The 19,973-nt window shown below is 46.9% G+C and overlaps 2 protein-coding genes across 2 annotated transcripts in view; one reads left to right on the top strand and one right to left on the bottom strand.

Annotated features, from left to right (window-relative positions):
• LOC8029609 (coiled-coil domain-containing protein 50) overlaps nucleotides 1–17,474 on the bottom strand; it is a 101,679-nt gene extending 84,205 nt beyond the window's left edge. The window contains exon 1 of the mRNA XM_040211204.2: nucleotides 17,179–17,474. Within this exon, the coding sequence (XP_040067138.1) occupies nucleotides 17,179–17,260 (82 nt within the window). The 5' untranslated portion in view covers nucleotides 17,261–17,474. The remainder of the gene's footprint in view (nucleotides 1–17,178) is intronic.
• A 208-nt stretch (nucleotides 17,475–17,682) lies between these two features.
• Nucleotides 17,683–19,797, top strand: LOC120840612 (zinc finger protein 74-like). Its single transcript, XM_040211203.2, has one exon. The coding sequence runs from the start codon at nucleotides 17,915–17,917 to the stop codon at nucleotides 19,706–19,708; it is 1,794 nt and encodes a 597-aa protein (XP_040067137.1). The 5' UTR covers nucleotides 17,683–17,914; the 3' UTR covers nucleotides 19,709–19,797.
• The last annotated feature ends 176 nt before the right edge of the window (nucleotides 19,798–19,973 follow it).

The raw sequence follows: 19,973 nt of genomic DNA, 5'->3' as shown, positions 1-19,973 counted from the left end.
CAAATCCTTTTTTTGTTCTTAGCCCGAGACTGAGGCAGGAAAAGAAGAAAGGTTCAAAGTAGAAGAAAAATGAACAGTCGAGGACGTCTCCTCGACTCGGGCTAAGAACAAAATGGTTAACATCCACCAGCTCGCCTGCGCACTCACTACATTATCAACGAAATCCTGTTGCTAGCTCCGCTTAGCTACGGTGACTTTGATTGAGCTCGTAAAAACATCGGTTTTTTTTTTGTTTTTTTTTTGCAGGATTGTGACATATTTTAGCCCAAAGTTCGTACAATGAAGGTTCTCCCCTCGCCTTCCCAAAGGCGCCTTTTGCTTCCATAAAGTTTCAACAAAACAAAAATTCACAAACAAAAGGTGTGGTTTTACGGAAGTAACGATGCCACCCTGAGGCGCAACGCAGACCGGGAAACGACCTACGACAACAATGCAGACTTGAGTGTCAAGAAAATAACAAATAGAAAAAAAAAAAAAAAAAGAAATAAACACAGACAAAAAAAAAAGGAGACATTTTTGTTTTGCTTTTTGTATATTTAACTTTGCTAAGGCAAAACGTCAAGGTTTTTTCTTTATTTTTTTTTTTCTTGTGTCGTTGGTCCGGTACTTATTGCTCTCGCGAACACTGTATGTAAGCGAACATTGATAAGCAGAGAACTGGACAGGAAACGAACGTCGGGTGCCTTTCTGAACGCAACCTACTTGAAGAAGGTGCGATCACTGCCGTGGCTATTATGTGGGTTCTCTTTGTTGTCCATTGACTCATAATTAAAATAAGAACGCCGACTTGACATAACATAAAAAACAACTTCATTAGACGTTTCGCCTCCCATGCGGGAGGCATCATCAGTAGTTACACAGCAAATGCAGGGTTCAACCCAAACTCAACGCTATTTATCACGAATGTCCGTGTAAGCTTCGTGGAGAGGGCCGCGGTTTTTGTTGCACACGGATGTGTCCCTGCGAAGAAACCACGATTCTAGAAGCTTTCGGGGCCCCCATCTGTCCTCTCTCGCCAAGGTCGTCGCGGCCGGAAAGTCGAAAGAATGCCCCATTGTCCACGCATGGTCCACCAGTTCAGTCTTCAGTCGCGTCGCGTGGGATGCGTACGTGACGTCACGCTTGTGTTCTTTGAGTCTGGTATCTCTCCTCCGTCCGGTTTCACCAATGTAGGACGCTGGGCAGTCACTGCAGGGGACCTTGTAGATAACGCCTCTTTGGACGTTCGCCGGGGTTGGGTCCTTTGGTTTGGAAACGGAATTTCCAATAGTTCTGCATGGCTTGAAAACAGTTCGGATGCCAAGGGGCCTCAAAGCGCGACTAAGAGGTTCGGAGACTCCTTTGACATAGGGGATGCACACTACATTCTTATCTCTTTCCCTTTCGCACGGTTCCACATTTTGTTTCATTTTGTTTTTGACCTCGTCAACAAAACACCTCGGGTAGTGACGTTTCACCAAAGCTTCCTGTAAATGAGTCATCTCATTTGCGCCATGGAGCTCATTAGATGACACGGTATTTGATCTCTGTACAAACGATCGCACTACTGATTTCTTGTGTTGCACTGGGTGATGAGACAAAAAATCCAAAAAATTATCTGTTTCACATGGTTTGCGGTACACCCCCGTTTCAATCCTGTGGTTCGGCTCGCCTGTCCTTATTACAGATACATCTAGGAAGGGCAATTTGCCGTGCTGTTCTGCCTCGCAAGAAAACTTTATCGCGGGGTGAACACTGTGGGCGACGGAGAAAAGCTCACCGGAGAAAACCTCACCGGAGATAAGCTCACCGGAGAAAAGCTCACCGCAAAAGCGGCAGATGCGGAGAAAAGCTCACCGCGGCCTTTGAGCGGATACGAAGAAAAGCTCACCGATTTCTTTTTTTTATAACTTGGCGGATTTTGCATTAAACGTTGTAATTTAACATAATTCGCATTCGTCGCTTCATTAAAAATACGTCCACTTTTTTGCAATATTCTTGAAGTTCATTTGGCATATTTACTAATTCATCAGAAATTAGTAATCACCCATTTTGTATATTAATGAAGCCGCAAGTATAAAATCAGAACATCGTACCCCGGTAAAAAAGACAATTTATTGACGACTGGCAAGGTGCCGTCGGTAGCTCTGTCAAATAAATATGTTTTTTTCTTTGCGAGCTAATACGAATAGCGGTGTGTGAATCGTTTCAGTTTCAAATTTTGTGTAATGCCCAATAAATAAGTAGGTTTTTTATTATGTAATCAGTGTCGGCAACGCTGTTTTTTTTCTGTTAATTTTACTAACAAAACTTTAGTTGCGAGAACAGATTCGTCCTGTCGTGTTTGTTGTCTTCGCTCCGTCATCGTCCTTTGAGCGGTTTTTATCATGTATAACGTTTACCAACTCGCCCTATTCGCCACCTTACTGATATAGGTCACGAGTAACAACGGTGCCAGTGAGCAGCTCTGAAGGTCATGGGTGGCTCGCCGTAGAAAGGCACTATCACACAAAGACAACATGTGGAAACACCAGCACGAACGGCTAGAAAACGTGCTTCTCCGTGAAAGAAAAAAAGTTTTGATATCCTACTGACTGTTTTGTCCTATTTTCAAAAATTAACAAAAGCTTCAAAGAGAATTTCAGGCACTGCGTTGTTGCGCGCATGCATTTTCGGATTTTAGGCATTTACAGTTTTGATTTTTAGGTTTTAGGCAGACATTACTACGTTTTCGAACCTTTTTCTGTTCTTCAAGTTCATACAAATTTGAGTTGGGCTTTCGTTGCCTACAGAGTAAGCCGCAGAAAACACTCGCTCGCAATTATTAATTAGGAAATAATATACCCAATAAGCTTAACAAATAATACAAAAAAGGACATTGTCTTTTTACAAAACTGACAAATTTTAAAGATAATAAATTGATATATGTTACGCATGATCCAATAGCCTCCATATAAAAAGAAGAAAAAAAAATCGGTGACCTTTTCTCCGCATCCGCCGGTTTTGCGGTGAGCTTTTCTCCGGTGAGCTTTTCTCCAGTGAGCTTATCTCCGGTGAGCTTTTCTCCGGTGAGCTTTTCTCCGGGATTCGAACACTGTTTAGCTCCCGGTGGAAATCATTAGCATGACTTTTATCTAAAATGACGAAAGTGTCATCCACATATCGGCGGTAAAATTTGACCGGGAACAGAACTTTTTTCAGCACTTTCTCCTCAATATGCTCCATAACGAGATTGGCAACACTGATGGATACCGGGCTCCCCATCGGACACCCGTTCACCTGATGATACGTCTCCCTACGGAAGGCGAAAAAACATTGGTTTAAGCAAAAACGCAAAAGTAAAATTATATCATCAACGTGAAGTGACGTGCGTGCTCTTAGGCTTTGATCATCAAGTAGACGCTCGCGTGCGACATCAATGGCAACATCGTTAGGAACATTAGTGAAAAGAAAAACTACATCAAAAGAAAACATGTCTTCATTCGGAAGGAGGGTCTGGGCGCGGACTAACTGAACGAATTCTTGGGAATTCTGCACACAAAGACCATTTTTCCCTGTCACCGGCGCCAGTAGCTCTACCAAATATTTTGACAGGTCGTACGTGGGGCTACCGATAAAGGATACAATCGGGCGGAGAGGACATTCTGGTTTGTGCACTTTAGGTAGGCCGTACATTTTAGGTGTGCATCCGTCGGAGGAAAAAAGGCGGCGGTACAGAGAATCATTTATCCTACCCTTCTTTCGAAGTTCCCGGAGATGATCAACTAACGAACGTTCGGTTTTCCCAGTTGGGTCGCGAGCTAGTTTGACAAAGTGTGCGGGATTACTGAGAACGTTATACATTTTCTGGTCGTAGTCGGTCTTGTCGAGAATCACCGTTCCCCCACCCTTATCAGCACGTACAATGACGATCGACTCATCAGCTCTCAACTCCTGCAACGCCTTGCGTTCATGCTGGTCCAGGTTTGGCTGCGGCGGCTTGGCATTGTTCAAAATGGACAACACTCGACTTCGGGCAAGGTTGACGCCAGTCTCGCTAGATATGTGGCGGAGTTTCTCCTCGATTTCGACAATGAAGTCACGCTTGGGGACGTATCGAGGTGCCATTGCAAAGTTGAGACCTTTCGACTTTCCGGCCGCGACGACCTTGGCGAGAGAGGACAGATGGGGGCCCCGAAAGCTTCTAGAATCGTGGTTTCTTCGCAGGGACACATCCGTGTGCAACAAAAACCGCGGCCCTCTCCACGAAGCTTACACGGACATTCGTGATAAATAGCGTTGAGTTTGGGTTGAACCCTGCATTTGCTGTGTAACTACTGATGATGCCTCCCGCATGGGAGGCGAAACGTCTAATGAAGTTGTTTTTTATGTTATGTCAAGTCGGCGTTCTTATTTTAATTATGACGTCTCCCGGCTTTTGGAGTATTTTTCCATTGACTCATATTCGTATCCCAAGTTCGTTTATAGTGAACTCCCCATATAAGAAATATAGATTGTAGTTAAGCGATGCGTCTAAGGGGCGCCGTAGGATGTGATATTCAGCGAGGTCACTATTGGCGAGGCGCTCTGACCCGTTTGTCACCCCAACACCTCGGTGTTTACCCAACACAAGGCCTGTGCACATGTCCACAGGCCTTGTGGGCATGTTTATGTCATCTTTTTTAATAGAGCACGGGGCACAGTGTAATGATAGAATACCAACACTCTCCCGAAAGCAGTCGTCAGAGGATGGGAGCTTGACCCACTTGGATTTTTGTGCTGAGCTGGGCACTGTGCATGCAGCATTGTTCATGCAGGCCGGAGTGGTAACAAAAAAGCCCCTCCTCCCCCTCACCGGAAAACACGAACTCCAGCCGAACGCTCATGGTGCGTTCGGTTACGTCAGCCGAGCGCTGAGTCATTGTATTTGTTGTCCCCATCCACGTAGTTCTAAGTTAACCGCTTGGGGCGCCACGGGCTGATCTTCCCCCCAATAGTTAAAGCGACCTCTTGTTGTCCCAGAAATGTTTTGTAACATCTATCAGTGATATTGCCACGCGCGTTACCCGGCGAGCGCGTGGCCCAATGGTTACCGCGCTTGGCTCTCGCGCGGAGGCTCCAGGTTCGATACCAGGGAGCGGACTCCTCTTTTGTTTATTCTTTCCCTTCTCGCAAGTTCGAGAACATTGTCGTTTGATCGAGTTACGGATGTTCTACGCGCCGAACTTTCTACGCCGAATGTTCCAGAAACACTCGGGTACAAAAGGTGCTCCGAGTGGCGGTCCGGAGTCAGTCTCGCATCAGCGCTCGAGCCTGCTGTTTCACCGACATCGAAGCTGCGACGCTAGCCTTTCTCTATTTTGTTCTGGGCACAAGTTCGCCCCATTAAACTTTTAGTTTCTTCAGTTATTCGCCGCCTCATCATAATTTGCCATTCGTGACAATATTTTGCTCCTTATAGTTGGACTGCATATAGCCCTATGATATCTTTTCCCCCGTTTTGTGTTATTGCGTGCTAATAAACCATTCTGGTAACCCAGATTTGCGCAGCTGTATAATTGTCGTTGTCACTGACGTCGATACAAATAATAAGCAATGCGGAAGTATCTTAAAAACGAATTGAATAACATTTCTAAGTATTTGCACTCTACTCGAGATACTTTACAGTGAAAGTACCTTGAGTAGTATTTTAAATACTTCATGAAGCAGGTATTTCGTAACTTAAATACTTTTATCGAGTATTTTGCCCAACACTGCATCTGGATAGAACAAAGTCACGTTTCTCCCTTCGACGCGCTGATTAGCCCCCAACAACACAATAAAGAAAAAAAAAAATTAGCCCCCAACAACGACGGACATGGGGCACACGACAGCTGTCCACATGAGTGCATGCTCTCTAGCGTAGTGTTGTCATGTGTCTCGCTCCGACGTTCCCATTGACTCACGGGGCCGTAATTCGAGGAAATTGGCGTTAAGGTCAATCTCCACACAAGCCGCGCGATAACGCGGATAAAAGCTCGGAACGCAGATAAGACGTCGTAACAAAACACGCAGAAAGAAACAACGGCAAAATCGCTCCGGAACCACCGCGCTCAGATAAGGACAGTCATAGGGGCGTTGTCTATACTTTCGTTTTCAATGACTGTTTTCTACGAGGCAGCAAGACACGTCCGCACGACTGGACGAACTTTACGAGACCTTACTTTTGCGAGGTACTTTCATGTTTTTGTGAGAAAAAATCGTGTCTGAGAGGAGGTTTAAACAACGACTTTTCCCAGTTGCGCGCTGGCGCAATTCGAAGGCCGCGGGAATAAATTATAAGTTTATAACTAACGTTCCGTGTTTTCGGATAAACCCGAAAAACTCCGAGAAACACTCGCCAGTGAAATTTTCGTTAAATCGGATTTATAAAAAAAAAAAAAAAAAAAAAATATTAGGGTCGCGAGAAAAAAAACAAAACAAAAAAAAAAAACGTGTTTTACGAATACATTTTGTGAGTACAGAATCGGCGGTCCTGAGGAGTGGCCCACTTCAGTTTCCTTTGAAATCTCGGTTTCCTGTTTATCTCGTCAAGGTTCGTTCAGAACGGGATGAGGACGATTCGTCACATGCGCATTCGTCACAGGACGATTGGTCACAGGATGATTCGTCACATAGGAACATTTGTCACAGGATGACTCGTCATGCGGGCAACTGGTCTCATTGATCGAGCAGGGGACGATAGTAAATTGTAAATTTCAACATCTGCCTACATACCCTGATGAGGAGTTTCACAATTTTCCACTGTCACGTAAACCAATGGTTATATAAACTAATATTACAATACTCATCCGCTTTTCCTTTCATTATATTACGGGTCTTCAGCAGGTTGATCTCAGTTGCAGGCTTGAACGAGCAATAATCCGACTGGCAGCCAAATTAGTTTTTAGTTTTGCCTTGCATACACCTATTCGACAAAACCAACAAGTATCGGAATTCCTTCTGCCGAATGTGTACGAGTACCCCTCGTGCAGCATCATGGCTCTCTCTGTTGCGATCACCTCCATCCTTTTGAATGTAGTTCAAAAATAGTCGCTCTTCTATGGCCTCCGCATTCACCGTTCAGGACGGACCCAGATAGCTAGAACGTCTGTTACAAATTCTTTGACCTCGAGAAGCGAAAGACATGCTAAGATAAGAGGTGACCGACTTTCTGAGGCCCAACCAACATTCAATGTTCGGGACCGAATCAGAAGCTAAAACGTTCCTTACAAATTCTTCGCCTTTGTCCGCCCGAACCAAATTGAACAATACATTTTTGGGGGGACGAACTATTGTGAGACCGGTTGGCCGCGTGACGAGTCATCCTATGACGAATGTTCCTGTGTGACGAATCGTCCTGTGACCAATCGTCCTGTGACGAGTGTGCATGTGACGAATGGACCGTATCCCGTTCAGAACGGGATGAGGACGATTCGTCACATGCGCACTCGTCACAGGACGATTGGTCACAGGACGATTCGTCACATAGGAACATTCGTCACAGGATGACTCGTCATGCGGGCAACTGGGCACATCGATCGGGCAGGGGACGTTAGTAAATCCCAAATTTCAACAACTGCCCACATTCCCCGATGAGGAGTTTCACGACTTCCCACTGTCACATAAACCAAATGTTAGGAAAACTAATCTTACAATACTCCTTCGCTTTTACTTTCAGTATATTACGAGCAATACTCCGACTGTCAGCCAAATCAGTTTTTTACTTTTACCCTGCATACACCTATTCGACAAAGTCAATAACTATCGGAATTCTTTCTGCTGAATGTGTACGAGTACCCCTGGTGCAGCCTCATGGCTCTACCTCTCTCTGTTGCGATCACCTTCATTATTTTGAATGTAGTCCAAGTTCAAAAATAATCGCTCTTATATGGCCTCCGCATTCACCGTTCGGGACGGACCCAGAAGCTGAAACGTCTGTTAGAAATTATTTGACCTTGAGAAGCGAAAGACATGCTAAGATAAGAGGTGACCCACTTTGTGAGGCCGAACCAACATTCAATGTTCGGGATCGAACCAGAAGCTAGAACGGTTGTTACAAATTCTTCGCCTTTCAGAAGCGAAACACATACTAAGAAATGAGGTGAGCCACTTCGTCCGCCCGAACCAAATTGAACAATACATTTTTTGGGGGACGAACTATTGTGGGACCGGTTGGCCGCGTGACAAGTCATCCTATGACGAATGTTCCTGTGTGACGAATCGCCCTGTGGCCAATCGTCCTCTGACGAGTGTGGATGTGACGAATGGACCGTATCCCGTTCAGAACGACGGGTCACTGTACTGAGTGACGACAAAAACCACTGTTGCGGTTTCCAGTTTGGAGCATACTATTTCTGCTTCTCAGAGGAAGGAGAGCTTGTGTTTTTATAACAGAAAAATCTACAATCTTGTAGATTTCATAGGAAGAGGCAAAGAAGCTAAGGCTTCTATGCTTCCCACCGACTACGTTCACCGGTTTTTAAAGTATTGGCGTTAATTGATGCAATACGTCTTAGCAATATTTGTCGTGGGACACTTAGTATTGCCAACGCTAAAGGCGCCAATGCCAAATGCAGCCGCGGAAGTATTACCTGTTACTGATGACTTTTTTTTTCTTTCTTTTACTATGAATTAAGGGTACGTTTATATTCAAATATTTTCTTTTTTTAATGGAAAAATTAAAACACTAACATTAAACTTTAAATTTCGGAGAATTGCGACTAAAAAAATCTCCTATCAACCCCGACATTTTTGTTTCAACAAAAATAAATAAACAAATAAACATTTTTTTTTCGAATTTTTTTCGGAAATAAATCCTGAAAACACGAAATCCTATTTAGAACGCATGCAAATTGCTTATCTAGATTTACCTAATTTTGTTATTATTTTAGTTTATATTTAAAAAAAGAAATAAAATGACACACTTTGCTTGTTGAAAAATTTGCTCATAATGAGGCACTTAGCGGCGAACTTTTAACACATTTCTAAACTACGTTTTTGACCTGAAACTTTGTGTGTAAGATATTTCATGCTTTGTGCACGTTTGAAAGAAAAAGAAATTAAGCGTCTTATCGTTATAAGTGGTTTTGGCATTGCGGACGGAATTCTTCTGAAAATCAAAAAAGTCAAATTTATGCATTTTTTTTGTAAGGCGATTAAAATAAGATATTCATCCTCGATTTTTATTCCAAACTTCATTGGATAGACCTCTTGACAACCGGTAACTCAAAATCTGCAAAAACTTGTTGCACTGACCACGACCTACAAAAAGTCTTTCCGCTAAAAAAAAAACAAAAAAAACTCGGCACTTTTATTTACCTTTCTGCCATTACTATCGTCGAGCCGTATCGATGAAGAAAAAAAAAAAAAGTTGCTGTCGAGTTTCCCCTTTCCCCCCCCCCCCCCCCCCCCCCTTTTTTTCTGTTATGGTTAGGACGGTTTCACAAGGAAAAAAAAGCCTGCAACTCAAAACGCCGAAAAAAAAGAAAAGAAGAAAACAGGGTTTTAAGTTTCTGTAGAAACGTGTTGGTAAAAGTACGCATCGAGAGGAAGCAATAAGCCGAAAAAAAAAAAAATACTGTTTCTTCTTTTCTTTTGTTGCACTGGTGGAGCCAACTCCAAGAACCGCATTCCCAGAACACTGCTTTTGTGCACAAAGTGGATTATCCTAGTCAATCCTGTAAAGTTCATACCAGGGCCTTGCTCCTACAAAAGGGCTTTGTCCTCGTGATAAGCGCCAAAGTGACAGAGAAAGAGAGAAAGAAACCTTGCAAACAATCTTATCTTTTTTTTTTTTTTTTTCACATTGGCGGGGGAAGAGGGCTGTGCTTTCTTTACGAGCTAATCTTCATCTTGTCAATGCCCACACAGCCAGAGTCTGGCACTTCTTTTCCCCACGACGGACAAAAAGAATGCACAACCTTCGGGTTTCGCAGAGAGAGTCAACGGGACAAAGAACGTCTACACCCTGAAATCCTTTCTAACAAGCTCACAAGGACCAGGAGGTTCGTTGCGGATTTTAAATAAGCCCAATTACCCGAGGATCCGCACAAGTGGATAAGGTGGGAAAATAATTGACTGACGAACCCCTACACCCTGTGCCACGCCAAACTGACAGCCATGTAACATCGGATCCGAGCTCCAGAGAAGGAAGGACTTTACTCTCCTCAAGGCCACTCCATTAGTGAACATCTTTTATCTCGCTTCGGAGGTTCACTCCTTTTATACCCCCGTTGGTGCACTTCAACCAAGCACATTTCAGCCCACCGAATGTCACTTGAAGGGTTTTCGGTGCCACATGGGATATATTAGTGTCACTCGGAAATTATGACAATAACAATTGGTAAAGTACTATTTGACACCTAATGTATGAAATTAAAGGTATAAATATATCAGCAATACTTGCGCCAATTTGATGATTCTGATCTCTTATCGCACAAGCCAGGATAAAGAAGAAGTAAACTCACTTGAAGCCGAGTGTGTTCTTCAGGAAGAAGTGTTGTTTTTATAAAAAAAACTTGGTTCCAGAGTTGCAGATTCCCTCTTCACGCCAGTCAAAAGGTTTCTTTACAGGCAGTGACTATTTCGACGTCCACATTCAAAATATTTCGACCATTATTTTGTCGTCCGTGACGCCACTTCCTGAAGACGTGAAAATATTTTTTCAAGCAATTCTAGGCACTATTTGCTCGACGGTGCAAAATGATCCGTCAGCAGTAGCGGATCCAGAGGCAGGGAGGGGAGCGGGGGCCTCTGCATAGTTCGAAAATGTGTAACCACGTTGTACCCTTCTGCAAGTGCAAAGGGGAGGCGAAGACAACGTCAAGTTACTAAATGCTGCAAATGAATCGATTGATTGATCATTAAATGCTATAACAAAATGGCGCCTGGAATGTCGAATGTTTCTGGTGGTGTTAACCACCAGAAATTGGTAGCAATGACAATAGCCCACAAAAGAGTTCTTGAATTTCCGTACGAAATGTGTTCCGCTCCTTGATAAAAACCAAATTAAGTTAAATATCTAAGAATACAAATGACACGCGACTTGAAGTGAGACACGCACGTTAATTACATATGCAACACCGCTCGCCGAAAATTGGGCTTCCTGAGGACAGTTAAAAAAAATAGAATGCTAATTAACCGCCTACAAGTCATTAATTCGGCCTACATTAGAATACGCAAGCCCTGTTTGGGATCCTCACCAGCTATATCTATTATACGACATCGATAAAATTCAAAATTAGGGCTTACAATTTATCTTTCCGATTTGCTTGAAAATTGGAATTGCAAAGATTGGGTGTTAGACGAAAGATTTCACGCTTAGAGTTCATGCATCGACTTTATCATGGTGACTTTAACTTAAACTATGATTATTTAAAAAAAAAATGTATAGTCACTCTAATAAACTAACCATACTAAGATGATCAGACCGTATATCAGCAATAACGACACGTTCAAATATTCGTTCACAGCATCGAAAATTGGAAAGAATATTAATCAAAATTTCCGAAACTCGGTCGTTCATGGATGGCTTGACTAAGCACTGTCATTGATTTGCCCTGCGGGACATTCCAAAATCATTCACCTTATGTGTATAGTACCTTTACTTTAAGCAGTGAAAACTTAGTACATCACTGCTTTATTTTCCCACAGACTGGATTTTTACATACCTACCATAATAATGTCTTATGCACTCCGTCGTTATGTATTGTGGCAGATACTCTGTTTTGTACTGTGTTTATATACTGTTGCGTCGTGCTTTTATACAAACTATCGTTGCCTGTAATCTGGCGGGGCCTGAAAGAGGCCTGTAGTTTTTTTCAAATAAATAAAAACAAATTCCCTCACCACCCGACACCCGATCACATTAAAAAAGAGCACGCCGATCACGTCCCATAAATTAACGCCTGGAAGTCATAAGCAAAAAAAAAAAAAAAAAATCACAAATTTATTGCTTTTTTTTTTTAGCCCAGGAGACAAAGAGGGACAGAGAGAGGGGGAAGGGACGACGGGAGAGACGCGAAAAAAGAGTAGAGGGTAAGTATCTCGGACCGTCCCTCAGGAACGCTCATCGGCGCAGCCCCGCTGCTGGTACGGTAGTGGTACGGCGGTCACGTTTTCGCCGGCCAAGTCCGGTCACGCGTTCGGTAGTCCGTCCACATACGGCGGTCGGGGGACTTGGCCCGCCGAAGAAGAGCTCCAGTTTTTTTTTTTTTGTTTTTTTTTTTGTTTTCGCGGGGAGCCAACCAAATGCACACCCTTGGCGGGCGAGTGTGGAGGGGGGTGATCGGGCGGCAAGGCCGCTGGGATGGGTACCACAGCAGGCGCGTCTAATCGCCAAGGTCGCGCGACGCCGCCCACGCGCCATCAATTACGCCTCTTAACGGTCCAATGACGTCACCACCTCACCGAAAGAAAGAAAGGCGCCCACTCGTTGTGCCGGAACGTAACTCGCGGATGTGCTACTTTCAGGCAGGAAAGCGCGCAAAAGGGCATAGAGAGGAACTGCGCCCAGTCCTGTACCGTTGCACGCTCCTCGCAGCACCTCCTTCTCCACACTGCAGCCTCTGGTTCTAACTCCCACGCTAGTATTTAAATTTTGCCAGAATTCCCTCTCTCTCTCTACTTCACACTAAAGCGAAAGCGGACAAAAAGGCGCCCTACACTGAAGAGAGAGCGAGAAGAGTAGCGCACTGTCCAACGTGTCGAAATGCCGAATATTATCGGACGTTTTTACCTGGGACGTTTTAACCTGGTTGGACATTTTGACACCCGTATCACGTGACCTGCTCGGACATGTCGACTACAAGCGTTGCTCGCTGGACGTATCCTCCATCGTCTCCTACGACCGGTTCCGTACAGGTTGTTCCCGGCATTCGTTTCGGCGCCGCGGACGGCACTGCACCTTTGTATTGAGGCCTTGTGACCGAAATTAAAAGTGGCGGTCGGCGCTTCTCCGAGAGAATTCTTCGTGGGCTGTCACTCGCAGGGTTCCGGGAGGTTTCTGCTTCACGTTCTTTTTATCAGCTTCATCTATCCAAGAAATGACAGCATTTTAACGAAGACGGACCGGGGGGGGGGGGGGGAGGGGGGGCATGCTTGCCTGTCCCCGTCGATCAATGGATTCGTTTCTTGAACGTCTCTATGACACGCTCGAAAAATACTTCAAGCTTCGACAACCTTCGCGCCGTTTCATGGGGTCCAAATCAGGGCTGAAAAGTCTGGGGGGTCTCAGGGGCTCTCGACCCCCCCTGATTCTAACGGATGGCCTGAGACTCTCCTCCATAGCCCCAGCATTAGTGAGATCAAAATCATATCTTGCAATAAAATAGCTTCTTTTCAGAGGTGTGACATTTGGGGATTAGCAATCTGAGAGTTGCAGGTAAGCGTGGACAGAGTCAGCAGTGGGGTTTCTTTTATGTGCATCTCTCACCTCTTGTCCAAAACCCCCCTCCCCACCCACCTTATTGTAGGGGTCCCTCTCATCTTACGGGAGACTTTAAGCACTGGCCCAAATTAGAGTGCCTTCCTGTAGGCTCCCTAGCCCAAATGTAAACTGAGCCAAGATGTCCAAACGGGTCAAAAATGTTGAACTCGATTAAAACAGTTTTAGGAATAGCAAAAACACGCCTACGGACATCCCGTAAATCTGTTTACCCGCACCATGCAGTCGAAATATGTGTATAAGTAAACCGTACCGATCGAATGGAAGAAATGTTACGGAGCCGCCGAAAGACAAAATTTCTATTCGATCAGTACGGTTCTCTCATCTGCAAATTTCCATTTTTTTTTATTTTTTAGAACTTACTTTTTCTTGAAGGGAGCTGAGGATCAGTCAAGCTGCCTGGACAGCTTTTTTTTCGTCAGCTCCCACCATCCTTACATGGTGAATAAAGGTATTATAATATCATAATAATTATTATCATCACTGCGTTGCACCGAACACAAAAGTGTCAAACTGAAAGACTGTAGGGATTGAAATTACTTTCTTTCCTTCTTTTCAAAACCACGGTCGTTGCTCACTGGCAGTCCTGATATTCCGAGAGCCTTCCCAGCGCATCATAATAGTAATAATAATAATACCCACGATGTTCTCCTCGCCAAGATCAAACAGATGAGCACCGGCATACCGCGATGACATCACACGCGTGAGCCATATGTATCGTTGCAAGTGCGGAGCTCCAACTACACTAAACAAATTCTGACACTGATAAGGTCAATTCTTAGATCGTGTTATTAAATGTTCCAAATAATGATGTTGAGGAGTAAACGGATGTAATAACACAGCCTGATAACTTCTTTCTGCCCCAATTCCGGAAACGTGTACATGCTGCCTGCCTGCCTGCCCTGCCCCCCCCCCCCCCCCCCCCCCCCCCCCCCCCCCATCTACTACACCGCCGAGCGTGCGGTCGAAGGAATTCGTGGACACGACGACGAGCTGGGAAGGGCAGGTATTTATAGCGCCGACACGTTTCATCCATGCACCGCGTCAAGTGATACGTCACGGAGCGTGACGGCAAAAGGCGGAACAGCGGCGAGACGGCCGAGTCATCGCGTGCATTGTTTACCTTAGAGTACGCTGGCCCCCGGAGCCGTGACCTGGAGCGAGGATTAAAACAGCAACGACCGGGCTTGGCGATGAAACGCCGCCTCGCGTCACGACGCAACCCAGGTCAGAGTTCTCGGCATTTGGTTCGGTCGATTATGCACTCGATATACAAGTTTAGACGGCCAAACACGATTGTCCCCCTTTCGGTTCGCTTGGCCCCCGGGTTTATGCCACGCTTGCGTACTGCCAAATCGAACCTAAGAACATGGACAAAACGGTACTTGTTGCGAGTTAAAGTGCTGAGGTACACAGAAAGGAGGGATGCCGAGAGAGATGGGGACCTATCCGGCAGTTTATAAGAATAGCACGCTTTATGATAGAAATACAAAAATTCTCTTTTTCGTAGAAATACAGATAGGGCAATTACTACACGTGGTGAGTATATTATTAAATTACGACAAGCATCGGTTCCGTGATTCGCCGAAACACGCAAGGGACACACTGCAGTGCAGACACAAAAATATCCGCTCGGTAGATCACACCTTTCAGACAGAAACGAGCTATTAAAGGGACCATGAAATGAATCTTTGGCTGGGATAAATTGGGAATTTTATTCATCGCATATCGTTTAGTAGCCAAAACGAAACTAGTGCACCAGCGTAGAAAGCCTAAAGCCTGCTTTTCGGCACGAAAATTTGAAAATATAGCGGACAATTATTTCGTACGTCCTTTTCTTTGGAAGCTTTCCGCCTTTTCACAGCGGTGCATCCGCGGTGCCCAAGCACCCATCTCGCGCACTGGACACGAGCACTGCGTCACTCGGACGTCTGCTTCATTGCCTCCGGTGCCCAGCGCGTCACGACCACGTGTTTTTCATTTCACTTTTGAGTGGAGGATTAAAGCTAAGGAGGAAGGAGTTGAAAAATAATATGTCCCCTTGTTGTTGTTTTGTCCGTTTTTTTATTTTTCCGTGTCTCCGGTTTACGATGGATGTCCCCTTTACCGTACTTATATAACCTCGAAACAAGGGGGGAAATAACAAGGAAAAGGAACAACACAACGACGTCTTTGAGTGTGTTTTCCTTGTTCGGCGTTGATAAGCATGACCGTTCAACAGCTAGCCTCACCTTAGAAATTATGCTTCCAGAGTTTCTGGTATGAAAACACATGTTCGCGTTCCATGGATTCACGAGCGACCATATGCTTCCAAGCGAGGTCTCGTGAGAGCGCTTGTGGAGTGCACGCGCGTTAAGCTTCTATATTTTGAATACTAGGAAAACTCCAAACGTTTCTGTGTGTTCTCTTTTTCATGTAATCGTAGTCTGGGTATCCCCACGTTAAACGCACGAGTTAAATGAGCTCCAACCAATCACCTCAAACGAAATGTCAGACAACCATCCTGATTGAAAGTGTACAAACTTCGTCTTGTGTTCGGGTTATAACTAGTTTTCTCGAAGAGTATGCAAATGGGCGGACATCTAACAAACTGTGGGAGTCGTTATCCTTCGAAGTGGCTCTGCATAGAGATTTGTTTTGTATTGTTTAACCCAATTGGATACCAATGATGAAGAACCCCAAGAAGAACCTTGGGCACGTTAAGTTGACTTTCCAATACATGCGAAACACAAGAACCACGGGCGCTGCAGAGGATGGAAAGGGGGGTTCAAGCCAGTTTTCTGTCGAGCGGCATGCACGCCACATCGCCGGCGTAAAAAAAAAAAAAAAAAAAAAAGAGAAAAAAAAAAGTACAGTTGTTTTGGCGACTGCAAGCTAGGAGCTGATGGATCACCCAGGTGTCTCGAACAAGAAAAGAGCGTCTCGTTCCTTGTTGTTAACGTACTGTTGACGTTGGAGATAAATATGGGAATGAAAAAATCTACCCCGAACGTAGCAAAGACAACCACTTCGAGCCGTCGGAAAAAAGTAATCGATCGCAACTTCAGCTCTAACTAAAAGAAAGAAAAAAAAAAAAAAAAAAAGAACAAAGCAAAAAAGCCGTAGATAGCAGGATGGGGCAAATTAGTACCGATTCGTGCTCGGACTTGCACACGATCGTTTCTTTGAAACGTTGCAACAACGATCGGCGATCAACTCAGCACGAATTGCTACCTCCGCAAAATCATTGTTGAATGCGATCGAAAGGCCAATAATCAACGTCGTTGAAAGCTTTTCAGGCACGCCTGAGAAAAAGGAAATCTGAACTGGAACAAGCGTGCGCGAATGAGACGTCAGCAGCGAAGCACGCACGGCTGGTACAGCCTTCCAGCGGAGACAGGTATGCGATCGCCACTCGCACTACCAGCTGTGCGCGGAACGCTGCCACCCTATAATAAAGTGGAACAAAAGCGAGATAGGCGCCAAAACAGAAGGAACAAGCAAAAGGGACGTTGCAATGTTTGTAAACAGAGCGGCGAGCGCTTACATCCAAGTGGTGCTTCACCGCACACGATCACAGATCACGCAGGCTATCATCTTTTATGCTCACTAGCGGAAGGCTTATCAAGACTAGACAACGAGTCAGATACTTCGTACGTCGCTTTACGGAAGAGATAAGCGAGGTATCTACCGACCCGTTACTCGGCGATAGTAAGAAGCAGAACGGTGTAAAAGAAGCGGCTGTGGAGGGGGCCAGCAGCCGCACTGACACCGACCTTTCTCGACGCGTCCTTCGGGCACCACAGCTTGCTCCTCGCTGACTTGTGCTTCGGCCATGCTCCTCACAGTGCATTCCATCGTCAGTGGGCGAGTCAGCACTCACAAACACACGGCGTACCCGAACATGACACCGGGGAAAGAAAAGCTCGCGGTTACCCCTACTCCTGCTGGCGTCCAGTACCACAACAAACGCCCCACATTTCTAACCACCTCCCCCCTTCAAAAGCGAGGATGCGAGGACCGCGATAGAAATCGTCTGCCCCGCATACTCTCGGACGCAGGGGGAGCAAACAGAAGACAGCAGTGTATCCTCGCACCAGCGAGCGCATTATCGGTAATTATAAGTCAGCATAAATAATGCTTCAAAGAGCGCGCATAACATTTTGCTTGACGTTTTACGCATTTTATGCGTTATCGTAGAACGAATATCACCTAGAATCTCTTCAACTTAAAATCGGTGCCAATCTGGCGCATCTAGGCGCATCTGGCGGCTCTGGCGCACTCTGGCGGTTAGGACGAGACAAGATGGCGGCGCGCATAAGTTTGTAGCTTTCGCCACCGAAAGCTTCGAATAGCATTCAAATAGTTACACTGAGAGCGTGAGCTACGGATTTTGTCACTCCGTAAGAAACATACCAGGTGGTAACCTTGTCGTCCGCTATTCAAACAAGCATAGGTGAGACCGGTGAGACCCGTTAAGTACGACAAATTTAACTCTTCGCCGGAGCCGCTATGGATGCAAGCGAAGACGCAGCGGCGGCAGCCCCGTTGCCCGTTCACATTAAAACCGAGCCTCCCGACGTGCCCGACGGGAGCCTTGAACCCGAGATCGACCTTCAAGAAGAGTCCAGAAACTACAATCCGAACGAGGTGTACGTGAAAAAAAACAGCGCCGTGTACATCACCCACCAGCTCGCCGAGGTACTGGACGACGACGAGCTCCTCCCGGACTGCGGTTCCGAGGAACTCGAGCAGATCTTCAGCGTCGAGGACACCGCGGACGTGTTCTACAGGCTCTCGCCGCTCCTTATCTGCCAGAACGCGAGTGACGGAGGCACAGAGTTCAGTTTGATCGCGCGCTGCGACACCGCCGTTCCCACGCACTTCATCAAGCGCCTCGTCAAGAAGGCCGCGGGCATGGTGCCGCTGTCGTGCTTCCTCCGCGCCGTGGACGCCAACGACGTCATGGTGGTGCGCGTCCGAAGCATCAAGACGGAAGGCTCACAGCCGCCGGTCTTCGTGGTAACCCACTTGTCGGCCCCCAGGTCCAGCTTTTCGGACCGAGCTGCGGCGACTAGGAAACACCAGCCTGTCGCAGAAAAAAAAGCATTGTTGTCGCCCGTACAGGACGTCCCGAGGGCGTCCGCTTCGAAAGAGGGCGCGCCGTCCACTTCGCGAGTCGACAAGAGGACCGCCAGACCGAGCAGTGGCGGTTCCCTGGGTGTGGCGAGGGTCCCCTGCGACCCCAAGAACCCCCCACAACTAGAGGTGGCCAAGCAGACCCTCACCAACGGTGTACCCTTTTCTCCGGCGCCGTTGTACCACATCGCCCACAGACGGCGCTGCTCCAAGATCCGCCGCAACGCTCAGAGCGTGGCCGCCGCCAACCAGGACCCCACCAAGATCAACCACACGTGCGGCGAGTGCTTTAAGAAATTTACCTCCTACAAGGTCTACCTGGTTCACCTTCACTTTCACGTGTATGGTCGCTTTCGGTGCGAGCAGTGCGCCTTTGCCTGCGACTCGAGGCGCGAGGGCGTGCGCCACATGGGCCAGCACGACCCGAACCTGCGGCCTCTCCTCTGCGGCATCTGCGGTGACGACAGCCACCGCAACCTTCACGACTTCCTGGTGCACAGCCTGTCCCACGACGAGCGATTCCCAAAGAAGACGTCTTGTCGTATTTGCGGCGTATCCATCCACAGGTTCCTCCTCCACAAGCACCTTCTGGCCCACCGCAGCGTGCGCAAGTTCTCGTGCGAGCACTGTGGCCACGCATACACCACCAAGGCCGCGCTTGAGCGGCACGTGGCCAACGTGCACAACCGCGCCAAGCGCCACGCCTGTGACCTGTGCGGCAAAGCGTACGCACAGAAGTGCTCGCTCGACTACCACGTCCGGACCCACTCGGAGAACCGGCGGCCCTTCCGCTGCGACCTGTGCTCGCGCGCCTTCCCGGCCAAGATTACGCTGCTCCTGCACAAACGCAAGAAGCACAGCCGGGGCCGGCCGGGCGTCCAGCGGAGGTACCCTGTGGTCTGCATGTCGTGCGGGGATGCGTCGGCCAACATGCTGGAGCTGCAGATGCACACCTGTCGCAACCGTGTGGGCCCCGCCTTCTCGGGGACGCCAGTGCCGAGGAGCCTGAGGGCCGAGCTGGCCTCTCCGCGGGTGTTGGTCGCTCCTCGGCCGTTGGCCACCCCCGTGGCAAAGGGCGCGGCGGATGAGACGCTTGCACAGAAGATGCTCCTCAACTTGAGGTCTGCCATCGGCAGCGCCATCGCGAAAAGTGGTGGCAAATCCTGATGTGGCGATGGGGACGGTTTAAGGTTGCGTTCCGACGAGGGGTGTCGACTTTATACGGCGGGGATAATAAAGGACACTTTTGACGCGCATCATTGATGACTAAAGAGGACGTCCTCGGGCTGCGACCTCCTATTCATAGCTGGTTGGCTGGTCACCAACATCCAAAGTATGCTTGCCTCGTTGCGCTGGCACTACCTGCAGAGTGTAACGAGCAGTTTCTGCTGCAGACATGCTAATTGTGTGCCTTTTACCTTGCGAACATAAT

This window comes from Ixodes scapularis, unplaced genomic scaffold (assembly GCF_016920785.2).
Source record: "Ixodes scapularis isolate PalLabHiFi unplaced genomic scaffold, ASM1692078v2 PGA_scaffold1__304_contigs__length_218370807, whole genome shotgun sequence".
NCBI lineage: Eukaryota > Metazoa > Arthropoda > Arachnida > Ixodida > Ixodidae > Ixodes > Ixodes scapularis.
Note: the sequence above shows the minus strand (reverse complement) of the source record. Positions and strands in the feature narration are given on the sequence as shown.

Excerpts from the sequence above, each read along its gene's own strand:
- LOC120840612 (XM_040211203.2), top strand. The coding sequence starts at position 17,915 with ATGGATGCAAGCGAAGACGCAGCGGCGGCAGCCCCGTTGCCCGTTCAC.